This window comes from Anas acuta, chromosome 2, assembly GCF_963932015.1.
Source record: "Anas acuta chromosome 2, bAnaAcu1.1, whole genome shotgun sequence".
Taxonomy (NCBI): Eukaryota; Metazoa; Chordata; class Aves; order Anseriformes; family Anatidae; genus Anas; species Anas acuta.
In genome coordinates, this window is record NC_088980.1 from 47,538,465 (window position 1) to 47,561,244 (window position 22,780).

Below are 22,780 nucleotides of genomic sequence, written 5' to 3' on the forward strand. Positions count from 1 at the left end.
ACTCCAAAACCATCTGATACTTGGAGGTTTTTACCATCAGCCAGAAGAACTGGAACAGTGCACTATTTGTGGCACAAGTGCTCTGAACTATAAGATAGAGTGAAATGGTTTTCTTATTGTTCCCCTTGTGTGAAAAGGGACCAGACATTAAGAGCTCAGGGTGGGTTATGAGAACTGGTCAGAAATTTTTTAATACAAAAAAAAAAAGTAACATATTTTGAGGGTATGATACAAGAGATCTTCACTTCCCTTGCCCTCCTCCCCAGCATGTCTAATTGGCTGGATTTAGCTGTTCACCACCAAGCAGGATGTTTCTTTTTTGCTTTGTTTTTTTTTTCCAAATTAACTCAGATTTCCAGTCCTCCCCCTCTTCCTATGGCAATCTGGCAAGCCAAGGTAGAGCTGTGGATAATACTAGATGGCAGAACAGTAACACAATAAAACCTTAAGCAGACAAAGCTAGGAAATCTCAGCGCATTTCCTTGTTTCTTGCAGCCTTCATTTCTTCAAACATAAACAGTACTTTTGGCAAATTTTTGATATAGGTAATACATCAGTAGCACCTCTCCCAGATTGGCTACAGAGCCAGTATCACCTAACTGCTCTTTGTGTATTGTTCCGAAAACTCTCCACTTGTACCTGCAAGATGGTTTTGAACAATCCCAGAGACAGGACTCTCAAGGGGTAGTGTTACATATTAAGGATTCCACCTATGTGGGAGCTGCTCAGTGTCAATAGCCAGATTTCCTTGAGTTAGGGTTACGCTGGGATCTTATCAGCACTCGTTCTACTCCTCTTTCACCTCATGCACACCTGCTGCAGGCTTCTAAGTCCTTGTCGTGGGCTCTTCTGACTCCCAGGTAGCTTATGTGTACCCTTTCCTTCAACTCTGCCCCCAAAGATGCTCATTTTACAGTTCATTTAACAGTGATATGCTGCTTAAAGTAAACAAGACTTGCTCTTGATTCTAAGACAAACTCATTGTTACTGCAGAAGCAAAAGAAAAACTGAGCTAGATAAAAATCAGGCATGTTCACCTGATTTTTTTGTCTCATTAGTCTAAAATTCTCCCTAAGCTCTATGTTGCGGTCCTCTAAGGTGGCTGAGACCCTCCTCTCTGTGCACAGACTCTTCTCCAAACTGAAGAAGTGTTGCTTTCAATGCTTTGCACTTTTTTTCATCTAGCTCCATAGTTAAAAAAGAATCCTCTGCTGAAAAGCACATCTCTTTTCTCTGTCCTTTTTCTCTGATTTTGTGAATGTCTCATCACTTTTCAGGCCTCACTGTTTCTATCTAAAAGGACAATAACAAATACTTGATTTCTATACTCTACTTCTACAAAATTCAGCTGTTGTAGACTGGTGCTTCTTGCAGATGCATTATAAAAAAATATTTTTCCTCAGGCTCTAGCCACTCCATTGTCCCAGGGTAGAAGCTATTAGTTAATGGCTCTGCTGTGATAAAAGGCACTGACTACAGAAAGACTTTTACTTCAAATGCATTGAAGCATTAATGATAAATCAATTTCATTACTTCACCCAGAACTCAAGTTACACAGATTGACCAAATCATTACAAATGGTTAAGAGTTCGAAAAAAAGAAAACATAAGAATAACAGCAATTCCTGTATACACTTTAGCAGTTATTAGAACACTTCAGGAGAAAAGAAGGTAAATACTCTTAATTCTTGACAACCTACATTACAGTTCCAAACTGCTGCTGCTTTATAAACTAGAAAAAAAGAAATACTTTAGATTCAGTTCATTTTCCAAATACTAGCACACTTCTTATGTGATGCCTAAGTGAAGCCTATTTAGTACTGAATAATCAAGAAAATAAGCATCTCTTGTAACAGCTCTTCCCTAATTCTAGTAAGAGATAGAAGACTTCAGATCACCTCGTCTTCCCCTAAGGATTAGGGCAGTTGGTACTTGTGTGTCATGTAGACTCACAAGGATAGGACATAGTATTGAAGTAGGAAAACCCATAAAGAAAAAATGGCATCAATGTTTTAGTTCATTTTAATGACTTCTCTATATACTAAGACGACACACTAGTTTTAAAATCTGTTACTGCAAACACTAAGTATAAGAGAGGTTTATGCTATTTTTCACATTTTCAAAGAAACTTCTCTTCCCAATCTCAACTGCTTAATCATTACTTACTAACAGGTGTAACCTCGGTTATATTATCTGCAGACAGACGTTTGCTGGATAATACTGCATTATTGTATAATACATCTAAACAAGTTTGTATCAACAAAGAACAAAATGTATCTACATGACTTCTAGGCATTACAACAGGGAGTAAAACAAGCCAGAGGCAAATGGTCACTCTAACCTGATTATTCTAAAGAATTTCAGACTTTCTACCTGATGTGACCTAATACAAACACAAAGCAATGACTGATAATTGCCTGCACTGCAAGAAAAGCAGTGCTGTATAGTTGACATGCCTTTTAGCAATTTGCAGTGATGTGAACCCTTCATATTGTAGAGAGAAATGTGAAGATAGCACAGAATCATGTTAAAATGCCTTGCACAAGTTGAAAGGACCAGTGTTCAGCTTTTTACTGAATAATGAATAAAATATTTAGGGAACTGTAACAGCATACTTTGTTCTTAATGTAATATTAACCATATTTAGGTTATAGTTAAAGTGAAGAATACCTTGCTTATTAAACCACCAAATTCTGCAGAAACTTGGCAAAAGTGGTATCATACCCATATGGAGAGAGAATTGCTTTGGAAAAGAATATTCCCAGCAAAATGAGAAAAGTTTTTAAAAAATCCTGCTGCTATTTAAATTTGATAGATTTGAATTGAAAAAAAAAAAAATCATGTTTAAGGATATGAATTCCACCAAGAAGCAACGTATATACAATTGTTTAAGAATACCATCTAACAGAAATAATTCAGACGTTCTCTCAAAAAAGAATCGTCTTGGGAGAAGCCAGCAAAACCCAGTGACATACTGCCAGTTCGCTTGAAATTCAGCTATGGCACCTGTCATGTAAGATTTCAGGGGGGAAAAAAAAAGAACTAGTGATAATACTGAAGTTTGTAAGGATGAGAACATTGTCACAGACCACACAATAATAATCATCAGCATACTCCCGTGCTAATTTCATTCTTTGGCTGCAATTATGAGCAGGCTGCTCCTGGAGGCCAAGGAAGCATTGACATTGCAGGCTAGGGAGCACAGCCAGCCCTCTGAGGACAAGTGCCAGGGTTATATGATGTGTGAACTACAACACCGGGCACATTTGTCACTTACAGTTGCTGGAGTGGCCCCATCTACGCTTTATAAAACTGTCTTGAGGCTAACCCAGGCAGTAGGGCAGTCCTCAGTATAACGCTAGTTGCTTTGTGCATTAATTCTGCACCAAGACTTGCTTGGGAGGGACAGAGAGTTTTAAGATTGTATAATTAGCCTTTCTAAAAGACTCAAAGATAAGGATATCTATTTTAGAGGAGAAAAAAATTGCAATAGAAACTTAGCAGCTTGACACTTTTAGCAAACATGCATAAGCTGTGCACTTCCTCCTTGTAGGAAACAGAGAAGTAGAAGACCCATTTCAGTCTCATGATCTAAATGCGAACCAGCACCTCAGTTAATTTTAGCTCTAGTTAATAGTGTAAATGTGTGAAAGTTTACACTCTCGCTGTTCTCTCCTGTAACTTCTTTTTCTTATCCAGTTAACGATCTGATGCTTTCCAAAACGCATGTTTCTCTTTAACTAACAGATACTGTATTAGGCCTTTGAAATACCTCATTGATTAGCAGCTCAAAGTATTTAGAATCCTAGAATGGTTTCATTTGGAGGGGACCTTAAAGATCATCTGGTTCCAACCCTCCCCCTGCAATGAATAGGGACACCATCCACTAAGAGCAGGTTGCTCAAAGTCCCATCCAACCTGGCCTTGAATGCTTCCAAGAAGGGGGTGTCTACTTCTCTACGCAACTTATTCCAATGCCTCACCACCCTCATAGTAAAGAATTTCTTCCTTATATCCAATCTAAATCTCTTTTAGTTAAAACCCCTTGTCCTATCACTACACTTGCTGGTACAGTCCCTCTCTAGCTTCCCTGTAGGCCTCTTTTAAGTACTGGAGTGCCACTGAAAGGCATTCCCAGAGCCTTCTTTTCTCCAGGCTGAACAACCCCAACTCTCTCAGCCTGACCTCCCCATAGAGATGCTCCAGGCCTCTGATCGTTCAGAATCTATAGGCAGCAGCGACAAAATAAACGATGTCCTTCTGTGATTTCTCCTGAGGTGAGAGAGTATCTCTTGTGCTACGTATCAGTGATGTGTGCTTGCAGCCTTAGAACAAGGACTTTCAGCTTAAACAGACGAATAAACATGCTTTTGTTTTCCTATTGATTTATGCACCTCTCAACATACAACAAGGCATATTTGCATTTCTCAGTAATCTTTCAGGATAATTTTGAGAGTTTGATTTTGTTGTAAGTGGGAATGGAACACTAATTCGAGTATTGGAACATCCCTCTGCACAATGGATTTCCATTCTGTTCTCTTGGGCATTGATTAAATTTCTACACAGAACAACTATTTTACAAAGGAGAAAAAAATCAGGATACAGTCCTGACAAACATTATATTACATATACATATGGGTGTGTGTGTGTGTATGTATATATATATATAAAACAAAAAGGGGATTTGAGAAAAAAATACTAAATCTAAGAGCTGTATTACTCCCTGAAAACTAGCTTATTCTGAGCTGAAGCCCTTTCCATCACAGCACAGACAGTGGCATTTTAGAGGACTAATCATGCACACACATCATTTACAGTACTTCTCTGGCACCTTACTTTCTGGTTAAATAAAAATCCACATCTAAAGAGTTGCCTGCTTTAAACAGCCTTTTCCTCATCTACCAGGCATTTCACCTGGTCACAGAAGGCGATGAGGTTGGTCAGGCAGGTCTTGCCTTTCATGAACCTATGCTGGCTGGGCCCAATCCCCTGGTTGTCTTGCACGTGTTGTGTGATTGCACACAAGATGATTTGTTCCATCACCTTTCCTGGCACCGAGGTCAGGCTGACAGGCCTGTGGTTCCCCAGATCCTCCTTACGACCCATCTTATAGATAAGCATCACATTAGCAAGTCTCCAGTCATGTGGGACCTCTCTGGTTGACCATGACTGCTGGTAAATGGCGGAAAGTGGCTCGACAATCACATCCGCCAACTCCCTCAGCACCTTCATGAAACAATTACCGGAAATCTTATGATCAAGTGAAAAGTCTGATGCTGAACAAGTCTTAGATTAGACCTGCAGAGATATGAAATCATTCACAATTTCCCTGTTATGGGATCCAAGTGCTAAGTACCTTGGGACACATCTGAGAGCCAGCAGATTCTGAGGAGGCAGTATTCACCTGTGGTGCTTCCTTACCTCTTCTTACCTCTTCCTTACCTATTCTCCACTCAAATACATTTCAAATCATTTGGAAAAAAAAAAGAAAACAGCTGCGTGCTGGTCCTGTGTTTACAACAGTACTAGAGCACAACGATGGGCAGACAGTTAAATGACTTGCTAAAATATTTACTCTTCCTATCCTTTTCATCACCCATTGCCTTAAATATCACTCAAAATTATTTGGTGCTTTCTGTTGTTTTCCAGATCCGTCTAGTACCCCTTCATTTTCCCGAGCTACCACAGCCTCCTTCTGGAAGAAGGAAGCAGCTTTTACGATATATTACATTTGTAATATGCTGCTAATCTGTTGCTCATATCCTTCCAGTGACAGCAACCACACAGAGAAGCAAAACTATCTTTTCAACTGGACATGGAAAAGCACAAGGTAAACCAATTACATGCTTCCCAGATGTTGAGACACCAATCATAATCAATCATCACATAGTTTCTAGTGTTTTACAGACTGATGCATCAGCTCTCACAGTATAAAAACAAACAAACAAAAAAAAAACCACAGCTAAACAAACATGGGCTATTCATTAAGAAGATGTGATACTAACAGATAGATCTTTGTAAACCTCCTGAAAATTTGAACCGCTTCTCCCTGCACAACTATCCATACCAGTAGACCATGGAAAAGGCAGAAAGGCTGATTTCAGGATCAAATTCTGAATCAAATTCTTTGATTCCAGATCAAAGTCCTACAGAAATCAAGGAACACAAACATCCACTGGCTTTATTTCTAGGTGAAACATTTCTTTTGTTCATCTGGACTTCTCTAGCATCTTTTTAGTTTCAGGCCCATATTTTCGTATGTGGATAAAACTAAATTTCAAAGAACATACAGCACCAAAAACACTGAGATTATTGTAATAAGTGAATCTGACTATGACACTACAGTAAGAGAAGCGAATAAATGAGTCACTATACTTCCAGCTTTTTTTTTTTTTCAGTGCAGCTGCAGCTCACGTACCTAAAACTGAAGATAATTATGAATTGCTTTGTTCTTGGTTCTTATGTGAATGTTCACATAGTATTCCTGTTGTCCATGAAATCGTAAGTCACAGTAAGAGTTGTCTGAGAGGTAATAAGAGAGCCAGATAAAAGGTACTCACTGTAAATTTATTACTAGCGAAAAGTACCATCCTTCCAAAAACCAAGCCTATCATTTCTTGGAACGATCTATATTCTAGCTGATTCAGAGCTAGAAATAAAATGCAGCTTTGCAGTCAGATAGGTTTTTAAGACTACATTATAATCAAGCCTAATATATATGAAATACTGAAGTCAACATTTGACTTACCTACATAAAACAATATTGTACATAAGAAAATATTAGTAGTTTACAGATTAACTCATCTTTGTTCAAAATTAAAACTGAAAATGAAAGCATGTTTTTATACATCAAAATTCTGCTGGGCTGCTTGTTTTCCCAAACAACCATCCTAAACAAGAACTTAGTTTACTGAGAACTGACTTTTGAATGTGGCATTTTTCTGAATAATTGAGAACTGATTGGGTCACCTTTATGTCTTCCTGAAGGCTGCTACAGATAGCCACGAGAAAGCTCTTTAACAAACATTATCTGTTCAGTGTAATTGGATGCTTTGAGGTTAATACTGTCATCACTTTCTAAGAACAACAGAAAAAGTACGATTTTATCTATGTCAAATCCAAACTTTTTTAAAAAAGACAAGTAATGTGCTCACATGCTTGACAAACATGTCATGTAAAAAACTAATTTTTGCCTCTCCATCAAAATATTTTTGCCAAGAAGTTTCTATTTTTCATTACTTGAAGAGCTGCTAAAGAAAATACAGTAAATATGCTTTTTATTTAAGAACCTCAAAGCACATAAGGTCAAGTTCAGTCAACTAAAAGGTTAAAAAAAGATAAACTATGGCGTATTTTCAAGTACAAAGATCTAGGCTGTCTCTACTTTTTGGTATAATAAAATTCTTACCAACAACATTTTATAGGGGTAAAGCTAATCGTAGCACTGCTCAGAAAAAAAGCCATGAGGCCAACTGCAACCACTTGTAACTCCAACTTACTGATTATTTCAGATTTAGTTTCTGAAATATTTCTCTCACTATTTACTTGATACCCCCATGCACACTGTATGCCAACAAGACTAATCAGCAGCTGGAAACACAACTGTAATTTAACCTGGAAATTAACAGAACTTGCAAGTAGATATATTTTTAGTAACAGCTTGAAAATTTAGGCCATTAAATTCATTAACAAGCTTGCACATATGAATATCTCATCTACTTAATTGAGTACTCATAAAAAAACTAACCCATGTGCATATTTCATTATATAGCTGATTTTACCATTCAACGATGCTCTCATAATTTAAGTAATTTCCCACTATAAATTTTAAAATAAAGCAATGTACTGCAATGTACGAATGTTTAAATTATCAAAAAAGAAAGACAAAAATGTGGTTACTGTATACTTCTGATAGTAACTATCAGAAATGATAAAACTAGGACACAACTCTGAACACACAGCTAAGTTTAAATGGAGTATCTGAATTGACTTACTGTTGCCCTATTGACATTGTACGTAGGGAAGAAATACATTTGGCATTGCTACATATGAACCTTACAGCTGATTAAAGACAGAAAATACAGAAATAGAGTTTTACTTTGGACTATCATTCAATCCACATTCCCATCTTGTGGATTGAATGTACATCAGCAGCTGGAGCACAGCAGGCAAAATCTTGCAGCTAAATCCCAGCTTACATTCACCTAAAGGAGCTGATTTGTGCACGGGACAGACCCTTTGAGATACACACCAAAGCATGGTAAGCAGTGACAACCACTTGCTTCAAAGGCACGCTGCTCCTGACCTGAGCTAAAATATCAATGTAGCTAAGACCTTTAAGCACCAAGGCACACTGTTGCCACCGCTGTTTGCTCCTCCTGAGAGCTGTGTGCCTACCATATACAAAGAGATTGCTACTTCATTTCTTACTACTTCTTTCAAATGTTTGCTATAGTTTCTTCTCTGATTTATTTTTGAAGAAATTTGAATGAAAGAAATACATCCACACAACTCTGGTATCACTGCTTTAATTCACCAGGAATCCCTACTCCCCACCCAGTCACATCATCATCATTAATCCTTCTCTGGATTACACCAATTTGGAAGAGTGACCATAGAAAAATCACTACATCTGAGACTACCCATGCGTGAAATGAAAAATGACCAACAGCTCCACAGAGATAAGGAACCTACATTTTGTAATGTCCCTTACAAAGAGAAGGCTATTATAATTTTCTGAGCAAAGCAAAATTTTACTATTATACTTGATTATAATGCTGGCTGGTCATGATGTTAGTATATTTGAAATACAGATTATTATATTAATGAAATCACAGTTGAAAATGTGATTTGATGGCATATAAAGGAGCCTAATTTTGCACAGATCAAGTGATAACTCATCAAGCAGCAGTGGTACAAAATTTTCCTTTTTTTGGAGCTGAATGTCATATAGAAATAAACCAGAAGATTCTTCAAAACCAACTGTGGATTGAGTTATAGCCCCATTACTGACAACTTTATCGTATGTTTTGCTATTTTTTTCTGGACAGTTGGAGTATTTTAAACTATGATTTATTAATTTTTAGACTTGCCCACAAAAACTTTTCCATACAAGTTTATAAAACTTAATTCCTTCAAATTAGGAATAGAATGAAAAACTTTACCACAAGAACGGAAGAAAATTAAATACAAAAGCTAAAAAATAAAGATGGGGGGTGGGGGTAGAAGCACACAAACTAGTTCTGAAGGTTTAAGATATTAATAGCAAGATAGCTTATCTTAAAAAAACAAGCAAATTAATATATGTCTCAATCTCATATCTCAAATATCCTCCTGCAGAATAGTTTTCTCAGGCAGTATATAAGAGCAAACGAAGAAGAAAGGTATTTTTCACTTACAATAAAAAACAAAATTCAAAACTCAGATTTAATTTTTATTATATAGTTTTCTACTCAGACTTCCTGAAAATAAATGTTCAGTGCCAAAAACCTATTATAACACTATTTGTGGCAGGTCTCCAAGATAATTTCTTTCAAATTTTGTTAGCTTTTTCTTTCCTTATTTATTTTTAAAGAAATTTAACACTCCTTAAGCAAGCAGTTTAGTCAGGCATGCCTGACTTTTTCTTGACGGGTAGCTTCAATATCAAATAAAACAGCACAACACATTTATGTTCCTTAGATCACATCTACCACTACATCTACCTACCAATAACTTTCAGCATCTTTTCATCTACCTGTGGGGTTACAAAGGCATAGAAAATCCAATCCTCTGCACCCTCACTTAACACTGGTAAAACAGTGATGCAAAAACCTCAAAAAAAGCAGGTTGTACTTATTTCTCAACCCAGCATTTTTGTATGATTTAGTTAGCCCCCTAGATATAACATGCCATAGCTATACCTCATAGTTTTGAAGAAGCAAAAAAACGTCTAGTTTTATAGCAGATTTGTGACCTAATTTAATATTGAGAAAAATTTGAAAAATCAAATATTTGCCACAGAAGGACCTCCAGAGACTATCACCTTTCTGTTAGCAAAAACTTTCTAGGAAGGTTATGTGGAACACAGCACAGCAAATTTGGTATAATCTGTTCACAGAAATCACTTCTGAATTCTTGTGTGAAAAGAAATTTATGAAGCATTACAACTCCTTCTGCGCATCTAACAAAGAAAAGACAAATAAATGAGTTAGCTAAAAGACATTTCAGGCACAGCAAAGTAGAAAGAATATTGTTATTCTTCAGGGTAAAATTCATGTTGGATCTTCCATATGGTTATGGTACTTAAATAGACACAGACTGAAAGATTAACTGTCTTATAAGAGACAAATGACAAGTAAAACCAAGGAAAAGCTTTAAATGATGTAAATCACTTCATAAGAGGAAATTCTTGATTTGTTAAGAAGGCTGTATGCTTGCTGTTACAATGACTCAAGTCTACTGAGCAATATATTGCAAATTTGAAATTCAAAAGTCTTTCAGGCAGTTAGTATGATTATTTTTCTGTTTTACACAGGTATAATGTAACCCTTCATATCATCAAAATGGGATTTTAACAGCCATATTTTAGGGCAAACATGCATACAAATTTAGACTTATGACATTTGAATAGTCATTTTTTCTGCACTAGAAGTCTTCAAATAGATCTGTAAAAGGAGCACTGGGTTAGCCAACTGCAACATTGCTTACACTTGCAAATGAAAAATCTATTCTGTATTTTTTTCTAAGAATGGAACACAAGAATGATTTTTTTTTTTTAAAGTATGTTTGTGGTCAAATGGCATCCTTAAAATGAAAAAGAAATCTAGTTTAAAGATAGTAAAATGGATGATGAACAGGAGCATGCATGCAGGTGGATGCAATTTTAAGAGTAAGACTTCCAGCTTTTAATTTTTTCTTCTACTTTTTAAGTTCCCCACCTTGTCTAGACATTTGCAATTATATTCTAATATTGTTGAAACTTTCCTGCTACAAAAGTAATTCATTTTTAAAATAAACGAGTAAAGATACCATTAAAATAACTTGTCAGTATATACTGTATCATAAAGATTGCTCTGGGAAGGAAATCACTTAAGAAGTTTGGAGAGCATCTCACTCTGATCAAATCTATTTTTCATAAAACAAGAGACAAAACAGAGCATGCGCTGTAACTACATTTTTCAAGTATAGCTATCCTGTGCATAGTTTTCTTGTAAAAATAACTTTTTGCACCTTGAAGCAAAGAAGTATTAAGGAGTGAGATTTACCGTAGTATATGCAGACACTCAAATTAGGTCAGAATCACTAGAATCCTAGTCCATTCTCAATTAGACTACTTTTAAGTTTTTCCAGCAGGAAATACTGGATATGAAATCCTTTACTAATCACATGAAGTGTTAATAAGGATGGCCTAACATGTGCCTAACAAACTTTTTGGAGAAACACGTATACTTGGAACTTGACTGTATTTGGTCAACTTCCATCAGGGACTCAAAAAAGTACAGACTTGATCCATAGGCTACCTGTTACCCAAGATCCAACACTCCAAAATCAAGGGTTAACAAGCCACAAGAAGTTCTTTCCAAATAATGAAAAGCTTTTTTTTTTTTTTTTTTTTTTTTTTTTAAGTTTAAATAGAATTTTCTCTTCTCAACTCAAGAGGCTGAACCATTTTTACTAAATTTTTCCAAAAGCAATGAAGTGTGAAATACAGAGAAAATCTAAATGTGCTTTAGCTCTACCAGTTTATGACTGGCAATGATACAAGCCACTGAAGTGGAGTTATGTAAGAAAAAAGCATCAGGCAACTGAATGCGACTGATCCCACCTATTAAAATGGCTATCTGAAGACAATTTCTGGAAAGACAGATGTCTTCAATCATTATTTTCCAAAATTTCCCTCCTTTCCAGTTTGCTTTTTAGATCTTTAAGCTAAATGCATCTAAGAAGGACTGGGAATTTAAGTTATGCTTTTAGGCATGACTGCATTGTGTATTTAATTAGTACAACAGCAAAATGTTTGGGTAGATGAGTATTTTAGATCTTTGCCCCACATGATAAAGTTTTTTTTTTTTTTTTTTTTTAAAGCAGGTTGCAGTTTCGTAATTATACAGCAACTTTTTGCTACCTACCTCCTTACACTACTAGATATGGTTACAAGACATAACTGCATGTATATCAGGAAATATTTTGGCAGTTTTATAGCCATGTGTATTTTATTACAAGTCTAAATAAGGACAATTAGGACTATTATTCTGAGGATACTAGTACAAAAGAACGCAAATAGTTGGGGTGAAGATGGGGATAGGGCATAGATCATTGAATAGAAAGTTTTCTTTATGAGAAAGTGTGTATTAGAAACACATTTCTGAGCTAAGGAAAAAAAAAAAGGATAACGATAGCTTTCAAGTAAGTGTTCTTAAATAGAAATATATACTTAATGTTTACATTGGAAATTCATTCAATAACGGTAGTTCCCTGATAGTCAAGTATATAAATAAATTGTTTTGCATGCCCAGATGCCTCTTCCTTCTCAGAGCCTTCAAATTCACTTCCAAACAGAAGCGACATTAACGTTCTGCAGAACATCCTGCTCATGTGAGAACAGCAAGTTGTGCTGCCAACAGAAGCACTTGTTGTTAGAAGCTGATCCTAGACTTCAGTCTGGAATGTTTCACCATTATTTCTGGGGAAAAAAAGCCTAGCTGAAGCTGCAGTAAGTTTTTAGTTGCCTATGTACACTACATACAAAAAATGTTTACTTTCTGAGTGTTAGAAATGCAAGGAAATTCATCCATTTAAAGATACTCTTAGCTTGTCTGAACTATAGTTATATTCAGATTAAGTTGTACCATCAGGGAACACAAAAATTTTCCAGTTTGGAATACACATAGTGAAATGCACACATTTGGCAAAAAGGAAGGTGGTAAAAGCTTCAATTCTTGATGATTTTTGAAAAATTATTTTTATTTTATAGACTTTGGACATATTAATAGCTAAAATAGGAACGTGAGGGAGATTAAAGCAAGTTGTGAAACAATGATTTAAATCCAAGGGTAGATTTACATAATTAATAGTTGGGGTGAGCCTTTGCAATAGGCCTGTTTTTTCAATGTGGCAAGAGGTGATGGCGTTCGTGGTAACAAATAAAATGCAACTCCAGACTATACGACAGAGCAGAAATAACTGAAAATTACTAAATATAATTTCAGCCTTGTTATGCTCCTAACACCTCAAGGATGCCAAATTTCAGAACAGAAACTTCTGATCTTGCTAAGAAAAGTTACCTACACACTGAGGTTAACAACAAAGATTGTATTGTCAAAAAACACAATAAATAGTGCAGGAACACAGTGAAACATCATTAACGCTTCTTTTTACACTTGAGAAAACTCATACCTGGGTGCACTGCTTGTTACGCTTTTTTCACTTGATGATGACGATGACGACGATGATGATCCGGGTCTCTGATCTGTTTTCATTCCTACAGTCTCTGTTGCACTAATCTGAGGTTTTTCACCTTCCTTCTCTGGCTTTTTTTTTTCACTGTCGCTTTCATCACTGCCTTCTCCTAAGATGTCATCAACCTGCCAAAGAGTAAAGAGTCAATGCATCCTTTAACAGACTATAATTATTCTTCTGTAATTACTAGATAGCTCTTAGGTAATCATTAAGGATATGCTTCAAATTTTTTTGACTTTCTCTTTGAAAATTTGTATTAAACACAAATAGCTTGAAGTTTCTATAACAGCTCTAGCAACATTCTATTCATATTAAATATTTTTTGTCTGCCTAACTCGATCGGTGTATATATACTCACAGACACGATACAGTTACATTTGAAGGCATTTGCAGTTAATTATAGTAATACTGAAGCTGAAAACAATAAACTATTAATTTCTAAATTGACAGCATTTGTAACATAAAGGGATTGATATTTTATAAGATAATTTATAACATACACAAACAACCACTCGTGCAAGGAAAATTCAAGTCTCTAGCTAATAATTATTCTTATATTTTCAGATATTTCTAGATAGATATGTAACTAAGTAAGTGCATTCCTAAATACTACAGTACTAATGGAACTGAACATAATGAATCCTTCTGTAACCAGTTTATCTGCTTATGCTAATACATGCAAATTTATGAATATGATTATGTATTTCATTAAGCAATTATTTGGCCTTTGTTTCTAAGAAGTTAGCATTGTTTTTGGAAGAGTATGAAATTCATGTTACTTTGCTCCGTCAGGTCCAGAACTGCTGAAACTAACACTAAAAGCAAATCATACTCATGATCCACCCTGCTGAGCTTCAAAAGTTTGTATCCTTCTAGTTAGCATTCAACCTTCAGAAAAATAAGAAATCATGAGAAAATATAGGTGAAGATCCCACAGGAGGATATGGGAAGAAGCTAACTGTGCGCATTCCATTATTCCTAAAAGCAGCTTTTCTTAGCATAAATTGAAATACATCTCATTAGTCTCAATTCTCACTACTGCCACATCTGCTTTTTGAAGACAAAGAAAACCTCTGTGTATGAACACAGACCAAAAGATTTTACACCGTTTGCAATAGATAAATTCCAAAAGGCAAACAAAAGCCATGAAGTAAGAAAGGTCACATTGTATCTAGTGCTTCATAAATGCACCTCAATTTTTTTGTTTGTTTGTTTACCTTGATATGCATGGCAGGAAACTCAGAGCTACTCAGTTTCTTAAACTAAGTGCAAAATTCAACGCCTTTCCAATATTCCATCTCAAATACAGTAGAGGTAAATGAAATACCATTTTTTAACAAAGAAAACTCAAGGGAGAGTTTGCAAGCAAGACGGGAGAGGAAATAGAAAATACAGTTTTGTTATCACCAAAAGACCTATTTTTATGTTTTTAACAATGTCCTATGAGAGAGGCAAGACACATGATTCAAGATAATGAAGGTGCTCTACAGGGCAACTTCAAACATGTAGGTGATTCCCACCATACTTCTCCTGTTGACTTCAGAAAGATAAAATATGTAACATTTGTCTTCAGTCCTCTGCTAAACAAACAGATTTGAGGGATTTATTAATATTCTCATAGCCAGTAGTAGTCAGCTACTCCTGTCTGACCGAACATTTTTCTTCCTTGTGCTACTTTCCACTGAGGATTCTAACCATCTATATAGATGCACGTTAGAAAAGAAATGATGCAGAATGATGATTTTGAGACTCACCGGCATAAGAGAAAGCAAAGACATTTTGTTATAAAGTATAGTTATCAAAACTTTATATTCAAAACATTTAATTTTTTCAGGGATATGCAGCTCAAGCTTTACAAACTGGTTTTAAAAATCAATGCTACACTATCCTGGGTTGTAATGATTGTTAAACAAAATGAAAAATAATCTACTGGGTTCTTAGAGCTACGGTATAATCCAGTTTTCCATTGGCCCTTGTCTTGATACATTTTTATTACATGAAACATTGCTAATACCCAGCTCTCTCATTGTGAGGGCTGTGGAGAAGACATAATAAAAGAGAACCACCTATCAGCTTAGCGCATCTGAACACAGATGACATTTTCAGGTAGAAACTGCAAGAATTGCTGTATCAAATTAACAGATCTCATTATTGATGAGATACAGTTCATCAGTATTCATGTATTAGACAAAATGCAGCTCATTTAATCCAAACTGCTTTTCCCATGACCAAAACTTGTCACACATATGGAACCATGGAATGCAAATTGATGGTCAAAGAGACTGGAAAGACTGCTAGAGATAAGTGGACAGTGAATCCTGCTGAAGTGTGTGAAGTGGTGTGTATAGAAAATGCAAAATCTGAAGTGCTCTAGTACTACATTTTCTGAGATGGGATGGCAGGAACACAATATTTGTATATCTTTATTAAAATTATACTCATCATAACTAACATGTCCACAAATTGACAGTCAAATGATAGAAGAAATCTACAGCTACAACAACTCCTTTCCAGCAAATCTTGTGTTTAAAATTGCATACCCTCATTACTAAAGCAATACTTCTCCAAGAAGTTGTATTTTACAGATGTCTCTCACAAGCAGATATTCTTTTTTTCTTTTTTTTTTTTTCCTGAATAGTGAGTCCCATCTGCGTAAATCTTTTAAAAAACAGAGTTCTACATTCAGGTTACAGATTAGAGTAGCAGTTGTAAAAAAAATGCAAAATTATGCACTAAAAAGAAAAAGAAGCCTTCCTTAGTTTATTTTCTACCACTGTTTAACTGGTTTTAAAATTAAAACAACTGTTTCAAAATAAATTTACAAGTTAACTCACAGCAAGAAACATATTAGATACCAAGGACCAAACAGAACTACATACAAAGTGTAAATATCAAATCACAACAGAAAATAAGAACAGGTTAATAAGAACATACGGGAGAAGGATCAAACAACATCTCATCCAAAATATTCAACATAAGGAAGGGATTGGGAGAAGGAAGAAAAAGACCAGTGAGGACAGGCTCTAGATGCTAAAGCTATGATTAGTCTTCTGGTAGGCAGCATTCTGCTAGAAAACACAGAAAGCTGGAAGCTATCTAGAAGTATTGCTTCCCTAAAACACTGAAAGAAAAAAAAAAAAAAAAAAAAAAAAAAAAAGGACAGACTTATACACCTGAGTTCTCAAAAATAAGCATAAAGTCTTTATATAAGAGGTTAAAAAACCTCAAAACACTAGATCAAAAGTCTTTAAATTTCCAAGTGAAAACCTGTGGCCCACAGATGTTAAGTACTGAACCATGTCTAAAACCAAATAAATGCGAAGGAAAAAAAAACAAACAGGAATAGTTACTGAATATCAGTGTTGATATTCTGGCTTTTTATACAGAATGGTATAAAATTAAGAAATAGAACTGTGGTGTTTATATTTTTTTCTTCTTGATATTAATAGTGGTTAATTATTCCTGCTCTTGGTTCTTATATTTATGTGTAAATACACTTTCTGTTATGTTTTTCAAATATTTGTCGGGTCACCTTTGTATGCTGAGATTCAGACTCTCTACCTTTAAAAAAAACACAAACAAGCGCACACCACCAAACACCACAAAACCAGCCCCAGAATGAATTTCTTCATTAACAATCATGGTACCATTAAAACATTTTACTGTGCTTTTTGAATACAACAATATTAACTGAGTAATCAAGTCTCCATCCATCACCATCTTGTTCTTCAGTGGCAAAAGTCCCTGAATAAATGCAATCTTATTTCTCAAAACGTATTATATTTAAAATATCTTTTTTTTCTAAATATCCTATTGTATATATGGACAGGAGTTGGATGCAATGATCCTTGTGGGTCTCTTCCAACTCAGGATATTATATGATTCTATAATATTTTTGTGTGGCAGTTGTTGCCTTTTTTCCTCTGTGAAGTAGTTTTGTAGATACCCCTAGATAGCTCTCTTAGTTTAAGTAGCAGAGAGATTTCTGAGTTACTTTAAGATTAAGGCCTTCACAATGAGAGCAAAAGAATCTGTAACATGTGCTTCCCATCCATTGTGGTGTGGAATTCCTTCCATCTAAAGTTATTAAATTTCACACATAAAAAACAGCAGCCTTTAGTAAAAGACATACCAGTTTTAGGATGAAAAGCAACTATGTCAGAAAAGAAGCTTTAAGCCTTTGCTCTACATTGAGAGCAGCTACTGCTATGATAAAATTTGAAAAACAACTTAGAAGGACTATGGAAAAGTTACTTAGAGGAGCTCTCATTGGCAGTCACCGGAGATTATACTTGGACCTTGCTAGGGAATGAACAGTGGCAACAGCAGTCCCAACAGATGTAGCTCACAGTACTGATGCACAGCACTGGCTATAAAGCCTGCATACATTTTAATTGCAACCTTGGGCAATAATGTATACTCCTACAAGGCAAATACCGCTAGGAAAAAAACTAATGAAACAAAATGGTTGCATATATTAACCAAACAACTTAATGTTTGCAAATGAAAAGGTAACGTAACTGTGACTAGAACTGTACAATTCACTGCATGGTTTTTACTCCACAATTAACACTTAAGCTGGAAAGGAAATAAAATATTACCCAGAGGTTACAAAACAATACTATTAGTAAAATGCTAGGCTAGTAACCATTCTCCATCCTAGTTTATGATAAGCCCTTTAAGGAATGCCATTCAGAAATCCTGAATGGCTTTGAATTTCCCAGCTGGAAAGCAATGTCTAGATTTGAATAGAAAGTTTGTAAAAATTTGAGATCTTAAGGGCAAACACTTGAAACCACTAAAAGAAACATGAGCTTGAGTCTTGCCTTGGTAATTAGGGTGCCTCAAGAGCTGATTTAAGCATTCTGTGCAGTTCTTCTAAACACCAACATTATTATTAGCATAATGAAATTGCTTTGAAGCAGCAACACTTCATGATGTTGGAAAGAAAAAAACCCTTCCTAACTACCAATTTTTGGAACACAAATTCCCATGGACTAAGAGTTACTAATTGTAAAAGTCACAATGATCTTTTAATTCAAAGTCTCCATAGAGAAAATGTCTCAAGAGAGATAGTGTAATAGCTTCTCCAAAGTCTCCTGAGTCAGCAACACATCTGCAGCCTGGAAACTACCGCTTTATCTGATTACAAGGCCATTCATACCTGTAATCTTCCTTTTCTTTACTCTGTTTTCAGAAGAAATCCTCTGACAAAAGGTTGTTAAATTGCAATAACCTTGTAAGCTACATTTTTTTTTTAAATGTTGTAGTCTAAGAATAAAATAAAAGTGACTGCAATACCTATGGCCAGAATACAGCTGTTCATCTATCCTAGCAGGATATTGTTGTCAGGAATCACTGATGTACAAGACCAGCATTTCAGTTCAGCTCTGACTGCACATTATCTTATGATTGTGATGGAGAGGAAGGATAGATCGAGTCTACAAGAGGCAGAAAGGATAGAGCCCTCTATTTCTTTGGTCGCAGCATTTCCAAAACAGCAATACCTTAACAGAGATAAGAGATCCCTGGCTTCTAAATGCAATGACTCTTCAATAGACTCCTGAAAACACCCAGGCTAAAATTCCAGAAAGGAATCTTCTCTGACATGAATTAAAAGACAATAAGTAAAATGATCTACAGCTATACTTCAAAGAAAGAATGTGTTTTTAGCCTGTTTCTAACCCTTAGTCATTAAAGTTTTGGCTTTCAGTTAAAAAAAAAAAAAAAAAAAAGAGAGACTAGTATGAAGAGCGCTGTCCTTGTGTCCTTGGAAAGCAACCATTCCTCACATAAAACACAGAAGGAACACTGCCTCCCCGCAGGAGGAAACACTGTCAGTGTAGTAACATTGTTAGACTCTCCTATACTGTCATGCTTAGTTTTGCAACATCACCTTCATTGCTTCCCCATTACTACTTTACCCAGTCATTAAGCAAAATGAAGTAAGAGTCAAGTAAGACATATTCCTCCTCTCCAAGTTCAGTCAAGTGACCACAGAAAGCACGGTAGAAGAGACTGAGACCTCAGGACTAGAATACTTTAACATACTCTGCACCACTTGTATCATTTAGCCACAAGACATTGAAAAATTTTGACATTGGAATTTCCCCCCCTCCCAAATACAGTAGCTAATCTAGTAAGTTATCTTTGATTAGTAAGTTACCTTTGATCTTTTAATTTTTTGATTTTTTAATGAGTAAAAGACCTGTTTTAAGTATGAAAACTTTTGATTTTGCACTTTGTCTCAATGAACTGATTAGATTTTATATATATATATATATATATATATATATATATATATTCTTCTGAACTCTTATGCTTAGGAACAATTATCTGAGCAGGACTTTATTACCCATATCTTCAAGAAAAGATAGGAGTTTAAGATGCTTTTAGAGGCGATATTATAACACTGCGTGAATGATAAAACTTTCCTACAATGAAAGTCTGTATTAAGAGATCTGGACTTATGGTATTTTGAAATAAAATATTTATTTCTATAAAAATGTCACTGGAAGGTTAAATTGTTGGAAGTAGATTTGGACTTGATTTTTACAATCACGTATATTTATGCATGTGATTCAACACCCGTTTCTTTTTTCATGTGCAGATTTTCCTGTTGTCCAACACAATTACCACTGTCTCATTCAGAAAATTTCATGTAAACATTTTAAGGAATATCACCAAACCTCAGAAAAAAAATCTTTTAAGACATTTCATAGGTAGTTTATTTAAATATTGACTTTCACGTCTTGGATCACTACATATAATTTCAATGCACTCTGCTGAAATAGTTGGCAAAAACAAAACAGGTTAGAGAAAAGGCTATACCCTTACATACATGGTCATGAACTGCATAGTCTCCTCTGTTGGATTCCCTACTGAAAAATCACAGGATTTGACTGGTAAACAATCTCAAGAGTTTGAAGGAAAAAAGTTGGAAATGGAAACCATTTGAGTGTTCAGCATTTCTGTGAAGCAAAGTATTAATCTTGCTTTTATTTATTTATTTATTTTTAATTTCACTTATCCTACTTTTTTTGAACTCGATGATCTTGAGGTCTCTTCCAACCTAGAAATTCTGTGCGAAATTCTGTGTGATACTTGTTAAAACCAACACCTTACAGGACACGTGAGAGTTTGTTCGTTTGGAACCAACTAGAATCACAGAATGATTTAGGTTGGAGGAGAACTCTGCAAGTCACTGCTTGAAGCCACTCCAGTTATATCAGGTTTCTCAGGGGAATTACAGAATAATTTTGAGTATGTCCAGATATGGAGATCTACAATTGCTCTGAGCAACTTGTTCTGATGTTTGATCACCCTCATTGCTAGAAAAGTTTTCCCTTATATACAGTCAAAATAACCCATATTGCAATTCATGTCAATGCCATCTTGTCCCATTAACAGGTACCTTTGGGAAAGGTCTGCCTCTGTCCTCTCTAAGCTATGATGTAGTTGTACACAGCCCATCTGTGTCATCCTCCTCACCCTCATTAGAGGGGAAAAAGAAGATCAGGACTCAAAAATATTTGGAAGATTCATCCAATCCTTTCTCTCCCTTCCTCTCTGAAGGAACAGATCTGTACCCTCATTGAAGATGTTCTCTGAACCATTCCAAATCCAGACATTAAGATCTTACGACTTTACTAGATAGCATGTTTCTATGCTTAACAATATTTCCTGTATTTACCTCAGAAGAAAGTGGTTTTACACCCATAATTTAAAAAGTAGTATTAAATTCATATTCCTCTTCCTTTCAGGTTAATATGCTTTTTATTTTTTGCTTATCAGTCTACTGTGTAACACAAATACGATATTTTTTTTTTTTTTTTTGCATTCAGAAGTTTCTAGTATTTGTCTCGTGATACTACAAAACATTTTAAAAAACAGACATGCGGTCTTAAAAGTGGAAGAATCACACTGATTACGTGCCCTGGAAGCAAGCAAGGATGAAAACATACCAGGCTACACTAACAGATGTGTAGCTGGCAAATTAAGGGAAGTGATTAATCATCTTGTCCCTATCCCTCTTCAGCACTTGTTAGATAATAGCTAGAGTGCTCCATTCAGTTTTAATTATTTAATTTTAATAAAATACATTCCTGTATCAAACTCCCTGATACAGGAAGAACAGTGACTGTACCAGAGCTATTTCAGCTGAAGGCCACCAAGACAGTGGGGGAGCGAGCACTTGCTGAGGGACTGGAGCCTATTAATCCTGGAGAAGTGAAACCTTGGAGGGGAGGAGAAGAGGGACCAAACTTATGGTGCAAACCTTACAGTACCAAAGACAACATTTGTTGAGAAAACTAATCCTGGCTCCTTCGGGAGGGAAGCACGTCACAGCAAGAGCCAACAGTCGCCAGCTGAAACAGGGGTGTTGCAGCATGACAGAAAGGAAATGTTTTCATCATGAGATCAGTCAGGCATCTGATCAAGCTATGCACAGAGAAGTAGAGTCTGTCTTTCAAGGCTTTCGAGACCCAGCTGGACAAAGAACTAAGCAACCTGCTCTTAATTTAATGCTGTCTGCACTCTGAGCAGAAGGTTGGACTAGACGATTTCTTGAGATCCCTTCCAATCTTAACACTACTACACTGGCATCAGTGTGCGAAAAGAAAGGAGCTCAGAAGATGAGAAGATACTTTGCCTTTCCATTTAGAGCATGTTCTCAACAGGACAGAAAATGCATGCTTTTTAAATTAATGACTGGAAGCATTTTTGGAAGTATTTACACCATAAATACCATTTCAGTGTTTGATACAGTGTTTGTGAGAGAGCCAAAGAAAAAACTACTGAATGAAAACTCTGCATCAAAAGGGAGGAGGAATTTAGTTTGCTTTATCCCCCCTTTTTTTTTTTTCTGCTCCCCTGTGTAACACAATACCTAGTACCAAGTGAAATAATCACTACACATTCAGCAACTAGATAATCGGTTTAAATTTAAGTACAGATTTTCTGATCTTGTAAGATGACCTCCAGAAGCAATCAGAACTGTCACCTTCAGCTTCCTGCTGCTGGACTGGATTATCTCATTGCTTGATAAGCTACGTCTCAATGGTATTAACAGCTTTCAGTGGTATTAACAGCTTAATTACCTCTAAGTACTTTTTTTTAAGGTGAGTTATTGCTTATACAAGTTCCCTGTTCCATTTCACAATTATGTTATGTCTACACAAGCATCCATGCCATAATGATATGTGACACCAGGAACAAACAACTGTTTACAGATTTTGATTAAGCATCTATGTTAAATGCATAGCCAGAACTTGAATAGTGGATATCTGCAACTGGAAGCAGACCAACATCTTGGAAAACCTACATTAAAAGCATTAGAA

The 22,780-nt window shown here is 35.7% G+C and overlaps 1 protein-coding gene across 1 annotated transcript in view; it reads right to left on the bottom strand.

The window, feature by feature from the left end:
* CTDP1 (CTD phosphatase subunit 1) overlaps positions 1–22,780 on the bottom strand; it is an 85,428-nt gene that overhangs the window by 7,276 nt on the left and 55,372 nt on the right. Inside the window, exon 12 of the mRNA XM_068674689.1 lies at positions 13,377–13,564. Coding sequence (XP_068530790.1) covers positions 13,377–13,564 — 188 coding nt within the window. The remainder of the gene's footprint in view (positions 1–13,376; positions 13,565–22,780) is intronic.